At 51.8% G+C, this 12,935-nt stretch overlaps 1 protein-coding gene across 2 annotated transcripts; it reads left to right on the plus strand.

The window, feature by feature from the left end:
• Positions 1-2,915: 2,915 nt before the first annotated feature.
• MRPL4 (mitochondrial ribosomal protein L4) lies at positions 2,916-12,028 on the plus strand. 2 transcript variants are annotated; one of them, XR_235158.3, is made up of 10 exons: positions 2,916-3,015; positions 3,102-3,168; positions 3,247-3,397; positions 6,779-6,830; positions 8,646-8,763; positions 9,651-9,757; positions 9,897-10,006; positions 10,089-10,165; positions 10,814-11,006; positions 11,241-11,422. XR_235158.3 is itself a non-coding variant. In NM_001037450.2 (9 exons), exons 1-9 carry the CDS (start codon positions 2,959-2,961, stop codon positions 11,384-11,386), a joined length of 885 nt encoding a protein of 294 aa, NP_001032527.1. In that variant the 5' UTR covers positions 2,916-2,958; the 3' UTR covers positions 11,387-12,028. The 2 variants fall into 2 exon arrangements, 1 of the variants encoding a protein (NP_001032527.1); NM_001037450.2 differs by lacking the exon at positions 10,814-11,006 and having other exon boundaries at positions 11,241-12,028.
• Positions 12,029-12,935: the final 907 nt, after the last annotated feature.

Consider the following 12,935-nt stretch of genomic DNA (forward strand, 5'->3'; position numbering starts at 1 on the left):
TGACTGTGACCCCATGGACTGCAGCATGCCAGGCTGCCCTGCCCTTTACTGTCTGCTGGAGTTTGCTCAAATTCATAACCGTTGACTTGGTCCACATCAAAAAAAAAAAAAAAAAAAGCCTTTAAAGAGAAAGAAAAGTATGATCCAGGCTGAAGGAACAACAATGCAAAGGCCCTGAGGGGGGTGGTCAACAGAAATGAATGAGTCAATAAACAAAGCCTGTGGCCATTAGGAAAGTCCAGCCACCCCCTCAACCCTCCCCCCTCCCCCCCTCCTGCCCCGACTTCTGCCCTTTGCAACTGCTATTTCCTCAGCCTGGATCACATTTTCTCCTTTGGACAAACTCCTAATGGAACTTTAAGCCTTAGCTCTCAGGTTACAGCTTCAGAGAAGTCGCCTGTGAGACTCCTGCCCCCATGGGTTAGGTGTTCTTCCCCTGGGCTCTCAGAGACTCTATAGACTTCCCTCCCCCATTCTGATCTCTCAGCCTTCTGCACTGAGCTGTGAGTATTTTCAAGGGTGTCTGTTGGATTTACCCCAGCAGTACACAGTAGGTGCCCACTAAATCATTAAGTAACTAAGTGCCGTCCCATCCTTCACCACATAAAATCTAAATTCTCTTGCCCGGGACAGACTTGGAGAAGCTGCCTGTAAAATAATAAACTGGTTCTCAGAGAAGAGACACAGCTGGTTGTGGCGGTGGATTCTGGGAAGGGAAAGGGGTGTGGGGCGGGCCCAGCAGGGAACAGAGGTTGGAGGAGACAGATTTTTTCATTCACTCTAGTTTTCTTTGTGCAGTTTTTGAAATTTTCTTTACTAGGTGTGTGAATTATGCAAACATAAAGTGAATAAACAAGACTGTACAAAATAAAGGATTTAAAAGACCTTTTGAAATTGCAAAGTGTGTGAAGTTTAAAACACACATTCACAGTTCTTACAAGAGTAGAGTACACAATGAAATATAACATTGTAAATTTTCATTAATACTTCACAAAAATATCCATATGTCATATATCAGATGAAAATTTAAAAAAGAAAAGAAACAATGTCTTACATCTTTAGCACAGCATTCAGGTCCTCCAGTGCCCACCCCTTTCCCTGCCTTGGTTCTTGTCTTGATTTGATGACAAAACTTACCTTCAATTAATAATAATAATATAATAATGCTCTGCATGTTTCACGCATGACATGCTTTGCCTCAATCATTTCATCAGATCTTACAACCTCCCCATCTTCCAGATGAGTACACTGAATTTGTCTCTGAAAACACGTTCTTAGCCACTGAACTCGGTCCAAATCACGCTGGCAGCCAAATGCTCAGGTCTAGCCTGGCAAGGTCCGTCTAGTCAAGGCTATGGTTTTTCCAGTAGTCATGTATGTCATGTGAGAGTTGGACTGTGAAGAAAGCTGAGCGCTGAAGAACTGATGCTTTCGAACTGTGGTGTTGGAGAAGACTCTTGAGAGTCCCTTGGACTGCAAGGAGATCCAACCAGTCCATTCTGAAGGAGATCGGCCCTGGGATTTCTTTGGAAGGAATGATGCTAAAGCTGCAACTCCAGTACTTTGGCCACCTCATGCGAAGAGTTGACTCATTGGAAAACACTCTGATGCTGGGAGGGATTGGGCGCAGGACCAGAAGGGGACGACAGAGGATGAGATGGCTGGATGGCATCACCGACTCGATGGACGTGAGTTTGAGTGAACTCTGGGAGTTGCTGATGGACAGGGAGGCCTGGCGTGCTGCAATTCATGGGGTCGCAAAGAGTCGAACATGACTGAGCGACTGAACTGAACTGAGCCTGGCAAGAAAGGCTGTTATGTGGTCGTGGCGCCGCCTGGAGGCCCGATGGGGAACATGGCAAAGAACCTAGAAAAGGAACATTTGGGGTTTCTCTGGTGGCTCAGTAGTGGTAAAGAATCGGCCTGGCGATGCAGGAAACACGAGTTCGATACCTGGTCACGAAGGATCCCACATGCCCTGGAACAACTAAGCCTGTGAGCCAAAACTATTGAGCCTGTGCTCTAGACCTCAGAGGCCTCAAATACTGAGTCCACGCACCCCAACTACTGAAGCCCACTCTCCTAGAGCTCCGTGCTCGGCAAAAAAAGCCACTGTATTTAGAAGCCCGTGCCCCACAACTAGAGAAAACCTCGCGCACCAAGGAAGAACTAGCCTAAATAAACAAATAGATGAATAAAATTATTTTTTTAAATGAGCATTTGGATTTCTATTGTGAGAGGGGACGAGAGAGCAAGCTAGAATCTGTGGACTTCCCACTGTGCTCTCTGAGAACTCGGGCTGTATGAGACGCGACATCTTGGCCAAGGAGATGAGGGAGACACATCCCTAACCTGAGGCATTGAACGGGGACATACCCTGGGGATCTATCCTCCAGGTCCTATCCTGAGAGCTTTCTGCGGGAGATAAAGCCCTGCATTTAAACAAACAAAAATCCACGTTCCTGTAGAAACCGCAACTTAGAGACTTCGGGGCCCCAATGGGGCGGGACCTAGAGGGCGTGGCCGACATAAAAGCGTAACAACTATTGGCCATATTCCCTTTAGTGCCCGCCCCAGAACTTTTTTTTTCATACTTAACAGCTCATTGGCTGAATGAGGAGCGTGTCCTTTGAGTAGGGAGGTTTCATTGGCTGGATTCCCTCAGGCCCTTTGGGGGCGGGACCGACGAAGGGGCGGTGTTTCTCACTGTGGGCTCGCACTCCCGGGGTTGCAGAGGGTTCTTAGACCTGCAGAGAAAATTGGGGTTTGGGGCGTTAGTCTTGGGGCGGAGGTGGGGGCACGCTGAGGCGAGCCCCGCGGTCCTCGATCTTGCATGCTCCGCTTTCCTAAGCCGAAAACAATCAGAGCAGGCGGTGTCGCGGGCGTGACGTCATCTCGAGGCGTCGCTAGACTCCAGAGGAAGCCTTGACCTCTCTAAACGTGGAGAGCTACGCGAAGATGCAGCAGCTAGTCCGGGCCGGGGCCCGGGCCTGGCTTCGGCCCAGGGGCTGCCGGGTGAGGCCGAGGACGGAGGTCGGGGTCGGAGGATAAAAGTTGGAGGGCCCGGGGGCTTCTCTCTCATTCCCTCCCACCGTTTACAGGGCCTGAGCGCGCTGACAGAAGAGGCAGTGCAGTCGGCGGAGAAACCAGAACCCTTGGCGAACGCAGGTGAGGTTGCTTGGTCACCCCAGGAAGGGTGGCGACTGGGAACTCTGACCCTTACTCCTGACTTCCCAATCATTCCAGGTCCCCAGGCACCCGTACTGCGCAGGTGCGAGCTCCCGGTACCCCTGCACCGGCGTCCGGTGCAGGCCTGGGTTGAATCTCTGCGGGGCTATGAGCAGGAGCGCGTGGGTCTGACCGAACTGCACCCAGACGTTTTCTCTACGGCGCCCAGGTCAGTGGGAGCTGAAATGGTGAACTGGGTGGCAGAGGGATGAGGATCGGGGGTTTAGGAATCAGGATGACCTGGGTTCAAGCCTCATTTTCTCCAGCTGTCAAAAGGGAATGATGGTTTTTCTTGCTTCAGAGTTGTGGGAAGGTGAGGGTTGAGAGGTAGCGTTCTCTGAGGGTTAAGGGCACAGGGCTCTGTATCCCTAGTGACTGGGTTGGAATCCTACCTTCCCCCTGTGTTTCGATGTCACCATTCTGTCAAACCTCAAGAGATTAAATGAGATAATTCTGGCCCGTAATACGGTCTGTAGAAATGTTGATTATTGTTGCTGTTATTGGTTTTTGCAAAAATGGGTACTAACAGTGGTTAAGTCCGTACTGTGTGTCTGGCTCAGCCTATTTGCATTTTATTTTTATTTTATTTTAACTTCATTTTTTTTTTTTTTTTTTTTGGCCATGTGGCTTGTGGGCTCTTAGTCCACTGACCAGGGAGTGAACCCAGGCCCTCCATAGTGAAAGTGCAAAGTCCTAACCACTGGGCTGCCAGGGAATTCCTTTTTATTATTTTTTATTCTTATTTTGTAGCTAAAGAAACAGCACAAGCAAGTTAAGAAATCTGCCTATGGTCACATAGCTTGTAAACTATATACTCAACAGTATATGGGCCAACTCCCAGGACTAAGTTTCTGCTTGCAAAGGAGTTTGATGTCTCTTATGTCTACTGTGTCTGGCAGATAGTAACTGCTGTTAATTTATTACTATAATTTTTGTATGGTTTGTCCCCTGTTTTTACAGAATCCCAATCTGCTAAGAGGTGACCAAAGGGAAAAAAAAAATTAAAAACAATGTATTTTGGGACTTCCCTGGTGGTTAAGACTCTGAGCTACCACTGCAGGGGACATGGGTTCCATCAATGGTTGGGGAAATAAGATCCCACATGCTGCAAGGTTAAAAAAAAAAAAAAGAGAGAGAGAGGAAGCATTTTATTTATTCTGTAAATACTTAGGAAGTGCTTACCAGGTGCCAGATTCCATTCTGGGTGTCAGGGATATAGCAATGAATGAGCACTGAGGTTGCTGATGTTGCTCCCAGTCTAGAGCTGGGACGGCAAGCTTCTGTAAAGAGCCAGGGAGTAAATATTATAGGCTTTGAAGGCTGTAATGTCTCCATGGCAACTACTCATCTTTGCTGATGCAGTACAAAAGCAGCTGTGCACAATGAGTAAGTGGATGAACGTGGCTGTGTTCTAGTCAAGCATATTTACAAAAACAGGCAGCAGGCCAGACTTGGCCTTTCTAACCATAAAATACTTCATTTGAAATGCTGGGCTGGATGAAGCACAAGCTGGAATCAAGATTGCCGGGAGAAATATCAATAACCACAGATATGCAGATGACACCATATGCTGCTGCTGCTGCTAAGTCACTTCAGTCATGTCCGACTCTGTGTGACCCCATAGACGGCAACCACCAGGCTCCCCCGTCCCTGGGATTCTCCAGGCAAGAACACTGGAGTGGGTTGCCATTTCCTTCTCCAATGCATGAAAGTGAAAAGTGAAAGTGAAGTCACTTAGTCATGTCCGACCCTCAGCGACCCCATGGACTGCAGCCTACAAGGCTCCTCCGTCCATGAGATTCTCCAGGCAAGAGTACTGGAGTGGGGTGCCATTGCCTTCTCTGATGACACCATATAGCAGAAAGCAAAGAAGAACGAAAGAGCCTCCTGATGAAAGTGAAAGAGGAGAGTGAAAAAGTTGGCTTAAAACTCAACATTCAGAAAACTAAGATCATGGCATCCAGTCCCATCACTTCATGGCAAATAGATGGGGAAACAAGGGAAACAGTGAGTGACTTTATTTTGGGGGGCTCCAGAATCACTGCAGATGGTGACTGCAGCCATGAAATTAAAAGACGCTTGCTCCTTGGAAGAAAAGCTATGACCAATCTAGACAGCATATTAAAAAGTAGAGACGTTACTTTACCAATAAAGGTCCATCTAGTCAAAGCTAGTTAAAGTCTAGTCAAAGCCAGTAGTCAAGTATGGATGTGAGAGTTGGATTTAGAAAGCTGAGCGCTGAAGAATTGCTGCTTTGGAATTGTGGTGTTGGAGAAGACTCTTGAGAGTCCCTTGGACTGCAAGGAGATCCAACCAGTCTAGCCTAAAGGAAATCAGTCCTGAATATTCATTGGAAGGACTGACGCTGAAACTCCAATACTTTGGCCACCTGTTGGGAAGAACTGACTCATTTGAAAAGACCTTGATGAGGATGAGATGGTTGGATGGCATCACCGATGCAATGGACAAGAGTTTGAGTAGGCTCCGGGAGTTGGTGATGGACAGGGAGGCCTGGTGTGCTGCAGTCCACAGGGTTGCAAAGAGTTGGACATGACTGAGCAACTGAACTGAACTGAACCAAACCATAGTTTGCCAACCCTTGGCACACCAGCCTGGCACCCCTGTCCAATGCGAGCCCCATGTGTAATTTCAGTTCTTCCAGTAGCCACCTTTTCTCTCAAATGGCAAGAGACAAGTAAGATTGATTTCAGTCATATATTTCATTTGGCCTGATAAGTCTAAAATGTTGGGACTTCCCTGGTGGTCCAGTAGCTAAGACTCTGCGCTCTCAGTGCAGGGGGCCCGGGTTGGATCCCTGGGCAGGGAACTAGATCCTTTATGCCACGACTCAGAGTTCACATGCCAAAACTAAAGATCGCACATGCCACAACTAAGACCTGATGCAGTCAATTAAATAAATACATTTAAAAATGTTTATTTGTTTATTTTTGGCTGCTCTGGGTCTTCAATGCTGCACGGACTTTTCTCTAGTTGTGGCGAGCAGGGGCTGCTCTGTAGTTGCGGTGCATAGGCTTCTCATTGCAGTGGCTTCTCCCGTTGCAGAGCCTGGGCTCTAGGGCACCCAGGCTTCCATACTTGTGGCCCCTGGGCTGTAAGCACAGGCTCAATAGTTGTGGCCCACGAGCTTAGTTGCTCCTAGGCATGTGGGATCTTCCCGTCTTAAGGATCGAACATACATTGGCCGGCAGATTCTTTACCACTGAACCATTAGGGAAACCCAAAATAAATAAATATTTTTTTTAAAAAATGAAATACTGTCGTGTAGTCCTGGCCGCTTTTTAGGGCTTCAGTAGCTGCACATGTGGCCATCCACTGTACGGGACGGCATAGGGTCAGAGAGGCAAGCTAGTCTGTAAAGAAGTGACAGAACAGATGGAGCAGGGCTGGAGGTGGTGCGAGATGGGCCTGGAGAGGGACTGGAGTGGACCGCAGGGCCCTGGGAGTGGATGGGAGGAGCCCAGGTTCTCATCTCATGGAGCGGGGAGGGTTTTAAGTGCACTCGACCCTCTTATATCTCCTTCCTTCACAGGCTGGATATCCTGCACCAGGTTGCCATCTGGCAGAAGAACTTCAAGAGAATTGTGAGTGCCCTGGGCAGGGCAGGTGGGGTGAGGCTGAGGCAGAGGCTGAGGAAGGCCGTGCTGTGTCTTCTCTGGATGGCTGGCTCAGGCCTCATTTTCTCTCTCCTGAACCATTCCCCAATGGGCCATTTTTTTTTTTTCTTAAATGTGAGCACTGAGAATTTTTTTAAGATTTATTTTTATGTATTGCTAATTATACTCATACCTTTATTTATTTGTTGGGCTGCTCTGGGTCTTTCCTGTGGCACGTGGGATCCAGTTCCCTGCCCAGGGATCGAACCCAGGCCCCCTGCACTGGAAACATGGAGGCTTGGTCACTGGACCTCGAGGGGAGTCCTCTAACCCTGCTAACATCTTGATCTTGGACCTCTGGCTTCCAGAAGTGTGAGACAGTACAGTTCTATTGACGAAGCTCTAGTCTGTGCCTGCGTGCTCTTTGCGACGCCATGGACCGTAGCGCACCCCCACCCCTAGGCTCTTAGCCGCTGGACCACCAGGGAATTCACACTAGGCATTTTCTGAACACCCACTGCGCACTGGGCATTTTGCTAGGGGACATGACAGGCAAGGTCCCTGCCCTCATGAAGCTCCCAGTCTAGTCAGAATGGGAGAGTGGGAGTTTTTCATTAGGGAAGTTGTCTCAGAAGAAAGGGGCATTTAACCTCAGGGATGTGATAGGCAGGAGCTAAGTAGGTAGAGGGGGCAGTGGGGCTGGCATGGAGGGAGTGGGAGCCTCACAGGCAAAGGCCTGTGGGATCAGAGGGAGCCCAGGGTGGCCCTGGAGGTCAGCAGGGGCAATGTGGGGTGTTTGGATTTGGTGCCAAGAGCATGGAAGATGCCGTTCTCAGTCAGGGCCCCTGCCTTTCATGTGGCCACCTCGAGTCTTGTGAGCCCTGCCTGGCTCCCCGTGGCCCTGGGAATGAAGTCATTAGCCTGGCATTGGAAGCCTCACAGGATCCCCCATCCCACACCTCTCCCCAATTCTAACCCCCACAGCTTTCCCCATATCCCACCTTCCTTTCATTTTTTAAATTTTATTTTATTCTTATTTTTTTGGCCACTTGGCTTGTGGGATCTTAGTTTCCAAACCAGGGATTGAACCCGGGCCCCTTGCACAGAGTCCTAATCACTGGACTACCAGGAAATTCCCCCACCTTCCTTTTTTTAAAAGTTAGGTTGTTTTCTTCTCTTTTTTTGTTTTAAAAATAGATATATTTATTGATTTTATTTTTGGCTGTGCTGGGTCTTCATTGTTGCACGCCGGCTTTCACTAGTTTTGGCGAACAGGGGCTAATCTTTGTTGTGGTGTACCAGCTTCTCATTGCAGTGGCTTCACTTGTTTCGGAGCATGGACTCTATCGGGGGGTGGGCTTCAGTTGTGGCACACAAGCTTAGTTGTCCCAAGGCATGTGGGATCTTCCGGGACCATGGATTGAACTGGTGTGCCTTGCATTGCAAGATGGATTCTTATCCACTGGCCCACCAGGGAAGCCCTTACCTTCCTTTTAATTACAACCACATGGAAATCATTCAAAAAATACGAAGCACCTACTGTGTGCCAGGCAGCAGCGCCCCTGCCCTTCTGAGGCTGACGTTCTGGAGTGGAGGAGGAAGCTCTTGACTTCTTTATCCCTCTCTCCCTCCCAAAGCACTCTGTGCTTGACCTGATGGAGCCCCAGTCTCTGTGCCCCCTCTCCAGCTCCCCAGCAGCGGGCCGGTCCTCCCAGCTCACTGCCCCGTCAGTGGGCCTGGTGCCTTTCGGCTGCGATAGCATCTGCCTGTGAACCTGACTCTCTCCTCACTCTGTGCCCACAGAGCTACGCCAAGACCAAGACCAGGGCTGAGGTGCGGGGAGGTGGCCGGAAGCCCTGGCAGCAAAAAGGCAGTGGGCGCGCCAGACACGGCAGCATCCGCTCCCCAATCTGGCGAGGAGGTGAGCAGGTCTGCCCACGTGTGTGCACTTCCCCGCAAGTCCCCGCAGCCCTGGCTTCAACCTCTCATCAGGCCGTGGCCACAGCCCCTTTCTGCCCCACCTCTTAGCTCACCTCTCCTGGCCCACACTTCACACAGCACCCAGAGGGATCTTCCCAAGCCTCCTAGCTCCTGTGTGAAGTCTGAGCCCCTCATCTTGGCCTTCCAGCCCCTGGTGGCTGTAGACCCCTTCTCCGCTCTATCCCTTCCACGCCCTCCTGACCAGGTAGAGCTGACTCAGTCATCTTCCGTTTGCCTGGCCAATTCCTCTCAACCTTCCCTGGGTTGGGAAGATCCCCTGGAGAAGGGAATGACTACCCACTCCAGTATCCTGGCCTGGAGAATTCCATGGACTGTGGAGTCGCAGAGTAGGACACAACTGAGCAACTTTCACTTTCCCTTGTGTTTGGGCCCTGCCTCCTCCAGGAAGCCCTCCATGATCCTCTTTGGGTCCCCCCTACCCGCTGAATCCCCTTGTGCTGCCCCACACAGCCCTGATTCCCTCTGCGATCAAGCCTCTGTCTGAATATGAACGAGGGAGGGATCCTATCAGGTCCCCTGCTGCCTCCCAGGGTCCAGCAGGGGGAGCAGCCAAGTAGAATTATCCTCACTCAGGGATTGATGGCTGAGGACACCAGGCCCCTCTGAGGCGAAATTACCTGTCCCAGGTGGTGCCTGATCCATCCTCCGCTCCCACCCCGCCCTGACACCCCCACCCTCTTTGCTGCACTTCAGCCTGGCTGCCAGCAGCCTCCCCCACCCACCTCTGGGCCCACCACTGGGGTAGATTTCTGACCTCCAAGCCCAGCTGGGGCCTTCACCCATTCACACATCCCTCTGCCCCTGCAGGAGGTGTTGCCCACGGCCCCCGGGGCCCCACGAGCTACTACTACATGCTGCCCATGAAAGTGCGGGTGCAAGGCCTCAAGGTGGCGCTGACCGTCAAGCTGGCCCAGGTGACAGCACCGATCCTGCGGGAGCCTCGTGTGCTGGGATCTGGCCTGTGGGGGTAGGGGAGCCTGAGTAGCTGCAGGGGGGCCCAAGTGGCTCCCAGGGGGGCAGTAGGAGACTCAGCCCGTCCTTTCCTCCTACCAGGATGACCTGCACATCGTGGATTCCCTGGAGTTGCCCACCACAGACCCCCAGTACCTGATGGAGCTGGCCCGCTACCGCCGCTGGGGCGACTCTGTCCTTTTTGTAGACTTGTGAGGGGGCCGCGCCGGGCAGGGGCGGGGGTGCAGGCAGGCTCCGTCCTTGGCAGGGCTCACCTCCTGGCCTCTATTTCAGAGAACACGAGGACATGCCCCAGAACGTCGTAGCAGCCACATCTGGGCTCAAGACCTTCAACCTGATCCCGGCTATCGGTGAGCAAAGGGCCTCAGGCCAGTTCACATCCTGTATCTTTGACTCAATCATGGAGTGGCCCTGGGCAGTGACCGCCCTCCCCAACACAACCCCCAGCTGGCCCAGCCCAGCCTGGGAGAATGATGTCTTTCTTAAAGAAACGCTCTGAGGTCGCGTCAGTCCAAGCTTGGGTTTCAGTGCCGGGGTGGAGTGAGTCCAAGGGCCCCCTGGCTGCTCTCACCCAGCTCCTCACTCAGACACACAGGATCAGAGCTGCCCTGAGCAGGACCCCCGATCCATAGAGGGGTTGACTAGTCCCCAGAGCCCTCTCTTGGCCTCCTGATTGCAGGCCCAGCTGCCTCCTGGACAGCAGCACATGGGGGTCTCATAGTCATCACTGCACATAAGACCTCCTTCCTCCATTCCAGTCTGTTAGCCCACCCTGTCAGCTCTGTCTATGAACGTGTCCAGGATCCAACAACTTCTCACCACCCTGGGCCAGCCCCCAGCATCTCCCACTCTGTTGATTCTGTCCCGGTCCCAGGCACCTGCTAACTGCCAAAATCTGTCCTGATCTCGCATTCCCCGCCCAGTCCCACTTACGGCCGCCAGAGGGCGCCTGAGCACCTCACTAAGATCCCGTCCCTTCTCTGCCCACCACCCTCCAGGGCTCCCACTTCACTCAGGGTAAAAACCTGGCTTATCTGGAGGCCCACAGATCCTGCACTCCCTGCCCTCCTCTCCCTCCACTCCCCTCCCCTCCCCTCCCTCCCTCATCACTCCCTGCAGCCGCATGGACCCGCCTCAGTACATCGTGTTTATTCATCTGCTCTGTTTATCATCTGTCTCCCCAACGGGAAGGTGAGGTGGGAACCCTTCCCTGGCACAGGGCAGAGTCGGGGTACCCTGGATGTTTTGGTTGAGGTTGACGAGCTGAGGACCACCCCTTGCCCAGGGTCTTCCCAGGGGTGAGCGGCTGAGCCAGAGTTTGAACCCAGGCTGCCGGACTCAGGACCCTACACTAGACTGTGGTATCTCTGTTGGGGGACGGGGGGCTGGCCCTAACTGTACCCCCCTTTCCCCTCGCCCCCCCAGGCCTGAACGTGCACAGCATGCTCAAACACCAGACCCTGGTCCTGACCCTGCCCACCGTCGCCTTCCTGGAAGAGAAGCTGCTCTGGCATGACTCACGTTACACGCCCCTCTACCCCTTCCGCCTGCCCTACCGAGACTTCCCCTGAGCCCCAACCCCGTGCCCCCCAGGGCACACAGACCACCCTCCTTCCTGCTCTGAGCCAGGCTAAGCCCTGGGTGGGCTTGGGAGACGCCTCCCCATCCCAGGCCCCCTGGTCCCAGTGGGAGGCTGAGGCCACACCCAGAGAGCAACCAAGCAGACATCAATACTGGGAAGAGGGCAGCTCGCCAGAGACCCACGTCTCTCTTTCACGTCAGATACATTTTATTTTGTAATCAAAGAGGGGAAGCACTGCAGCTGATGGCCGTTTTGTGAGTAATTCCATTCGGTGCTTCCCCTGGTGCTGGGCGTCCCTGGGTGCCTAGCTGCCTCGAGACCCCATTCGTAGAAATGACCCAGGATCAACTTTGCCAGGGTGAGTCAGCCTTGGGGAGTGCACAGCAGAGAAGCAGCCATCTCTGAGAACCCACTGGTGCTGCCTCCCAATCCCAGGCACTCTGACCGAGTGCTCGTATCCCTGATGGGGCTTGTGGTCCTGTTTATTACCATCCTTCCATCCAGCTGTGGGCCTGATTCTCCAAATGGGTATAATGTGGAAACTGGGGCTTCCATCACAGGGACTTTCCCTAAACACGGAGTCAGGATCAATGTGGTCAGTAAATGTGCAAATAAATGCTTTTTAAAAACACCAAGCGGACATACTGATTCTTAAGTCTGCCCCACCCCCAAGTTATTATCTCTTTAATAGTCACAACACAGACTACAGAATAATGTGGTCTGTTTCTTTAAAGTTGGCTGAAACTGCATCTGGCCTGCAGGCCCACCCAGGCAGCCAAAGAGACCCATCGACTGGGCAGCTCGACACCGAAAACATCTCTGGAATGCCTCTCGAGAGTCCCTTGAGAGCTCACAACACACTCTTTGAACGTCCTCAGTGGACAAAAATTATGATCCTTAAAGTTTCAGATTTGACTGAGGGAAAAAGAAAAATCTGAGGCTTCCCTGGCTGTCCAGTGGTTAAGATTCTGAGGTTCCAATACAGGGCGTGCAAGTTCAGCCCCTGGTCGGCGTGCATGTATGGCTGAGTCACTGTGCTGTACACCTGAAACTAACACAGCATTGTAAGTCAACTATGTTTCAATTTTTAAAAATAATTTTTAAAATATTTTAAGAAGATAAAGCTATTTGGAGCCAGTAGTAGGAAGGGGTACAGAGGCTGGGTGGGGAATGCTGGGCTAAACCCAAACCATTACCAGCTTCTGCCTGTGCCTCTCACTAGCTCTGCAGGGACATCGAGGCCCCAAGAAAGACACATCTGTTGTCCTGACAGCACCCAGCCCCATAGCTGTGTTTAATGGGGCTCAGTTGTCCACAACATGGCCATCAGGAAACAGTGAAGAAAGCAGTCAGAACCTGTTACCCCACACTGGAATCCCTTAGCCAGATCAAGGATGGAAAAAGTCACCGGAAAAAAATGACCTAGGGTCTAGAATTTTCTTTCTAATAATCAGGGCATAAAATGTGTGTGTTTCCTGGGCTACCATAAAGCACGACAGACTAGGAGGGTCTTTCCAGCTGGCTCTGTGGTAAAGAAT

This window comes from Bos taurus, chromosome 7 (assembly GCF_002263795.3).
Source record: "Bos taurus isolate L1 Dominette 01449 registration number 42190680 breed Hereford chromosome 7, ARS-UCD2.0, whole genome shotgun sequence".
NCBI lineage: Eukaryota > Metazoa > Chordata > Mammalia > Artiodactyla > Bovidae > Bos > Bos taurus.

Bases quoted from the DNA above. Each gene is read 5' to 3' on its own strand.
- MRPL4 (NM_001037450.2), top strand. From the start codon at position 2,959: ATGCAGCAGCTAGTCCGGGCCGGGGCCCGGGCCTGGCTTCGGCCCAGG. The intron at 3,016-3,101 runs GTGAGGCCGAGG...CACCGTTTACAG, and splicing joins TTCGGCCCAGGGGCTGCCGG to GGCCTGAGCGCGCTGACAGA. The intron at 9,758-9,896 runs GTGACAGCACCG...TCCTCCTACCAG, and splicing joins TGACCGTCAAGCTGGCCCAG to GATGACCTGCACATCGTGGA.